Genomic DNA, 1994 nt, shown 5'->3' with positions numbered 1-1994 from the left:
CATGTATGATTTGAATCTGGATCCTCTAAACATCCAATTTTATTAGGATCTATAGGTTCTATTTTTTCTTGATATGTGCCATCCTTTTTTAAATAACGAACGTAAGTAGTGATATCAATTATTTTTTTCGAACGAAGAAGTGCTACAGCATCATTTTCATAAGCTCCAACCAATAAATCCGAATATCCATTTTGATCCATGTCAATTCCACCACTTAACGAATAGCCAAATGTTAGTAACGGCTCTGGCATATCATCTGCATGTATTACCTGAATTTTTGATGAAAAATTTGAACTTGGTGAATTTCAGCAACACAAAAATGTATTAACTAAATATGATAATTTATTTCTGTAATGTACTGGAATATAATGTGATACCTGTGATGGTACTGTAATTATTCCATTCTTTGAACCAAGATATATATACACTGTTCCTTTTTTTTCATAAGGTGCTCCAATAGCAATATCTTCATATCCATCTTTATTTAAATCTCCTAGATTTGTCAAAGCAAATCCAAATCTATAATTGAATTGTATGTATTTATTATTATATATTTATTAAAATACTAGGTGTTAAAAAACAAACCTTGATTCTTCACGACCAACAAGTTTTACAGGTTTACTTTTTTCGCGTTCTTTATAAGTTTTTTCTAATGTTGTATATACATATACTGCACCCCCTTCTGCTTTATTAAAGTAAAAAGGTGCTGCTACAATAAGATCGGTAACACTACAAGCGAAAAAATGAAAATAAAATAGATATAATAATTTAATAAGTGCTTATCGTAAGAGTTAAAACAAAAAGATTATACTTGTCTCCATTAACATCTGCAGAAGTAATTTCATATCCAAAACTTGAAGCAAACTGTTCGCCATCTAAAATAAAAGCAACATCCATATCTGGTTTAAAATCACGTCTTGTAAGTAGAATAACTTGACCCGTGCCATTTGAACGTGGAGCTCCAGCAGCATAAGCCAATCCAGTATTAAAGAAATTACCCACAGTAACAGACATTCCTGCAAAATTAATTTTCTTTTTTTTATTATTTATGATACTTTAATGAGTTAACTGTATTGCCAATATTTTAATATGCAAAATATATTTATATAATTATGTTAATTTATATTGTTTTTAAAACAAACAAAAATATTTACCTAAATAACTATATTTACTAACAGGAGAAGAATCTTGCATTGGTGCGTTATAAACAGTATTATCTCTAGTTAAAAATTCGTCGGAAACGGTAAAAAGATATAAAGTTCCTCTCCAAGTGTGTGGGCCAGGAGTGCCAATAACAACACGATCTTCTGAAGTAAGTACACCACTTGTTCCTGCCTGACAATATCCAAACTGTTCATGTGCTCTAAAATAGGAATACAAATGTAATAAAAATAAAAATATATTAATTTAAAAAATAATGCAATCATAAGAATATTTTTGATTGTATTAGATTATTCTATATTAAAATATTTTGAATTACTTGTTTGTAGGTTTTCCAGAACAAGGTTTTTTTAAATCTTGATATTTTAAATCTTGTGATAATATATAACATTGCCCTTGACCCCACTGAGAATCTGCTGTTTTTACAATATGTCTATGAGCACAAACCTAGAAATTCATTATATTGAGTCATATTGAATGTAATAATATCAGTAAAGTTTTATTAAAATACATACCATTACTTTGCCACCAATGCCTTGACTGCGTACTGTTACCCCCAACCATTGGTTATCTTTAATTTCATCATTACCTGGTGGTACTAAGTCATCAGATTCAAAACCTAAAATTTTGAAAAGAATTTATGACATAATTAATAACAAAAATAATAAATAATTTGCCAATACACATGTTACTCATTTTCCAATATGAATATTTGTAGTCTTAAGTCTTATCTACTCGACTAGAATATTTCTAGTCCTTTTCTTGTCTTAAGTTATATAATAACTTAGTGTAACTGTGTAAATAAAAAAGAGAAAGCAATGTAGATCTTTGCA

The 1994-nt window shown here is 28.6% G+C and overlaps 1 protein-coding gene across 1 annotated transcript in view; it reads right to left on the bottom strand.

Moving 5' to 3' along the window:
- LOC108570229 (integrin alpha-PS1) overlaps positions 1-1994 on the bottom strand; it is a 6087-nt gene that overhangs the window by 2458 nt on the left and 1635 nt on the right. The window contains exons 4-10 of the mRNA XM_017932047.1: positions 1677-1780; positions 1481-1608; positions 1155-1363; positions 812-1016; positions 586-729; positions 378-519; positions 3-269 (exon numbers count right to left, since the gene is read on the bottom strand). Coding sequence (XP_017787536.1) covers positions 3-269; positions 378-519; positions 586-729; positions 812-1016; positions 1155-1363; positions 1481-1608; positions 1677-1780 — 1199 coding nt within the window. The remainder of the gene's footprint in view (positions 1-2; positions 270-377; positions 520-585; positions 730-811; positions 1017-1154; positions 1364-1480; positions 1609-1676; positions 1781-1994) is intronic.

This window comes from Habropoda laboriosa, unplaced genomic scaffold, assembly GCF_001263275.1.
Source record: "Habropoda laboriosa isolate 0110345459 unplaced genomic scaffold, ASM126327v1 scaffold81, whole genome shotgun sequence".
NCBI lineage: Eukaryota > Metazoa > Arthropoda > Insecta > Hymenoptera > Apidae > Habropoda > Habropoda laboriosa.
Note: the sequence above shows the minus strand (reverse complement) of the source record. Positions and strands in the feature narration are given on the sequence as shown.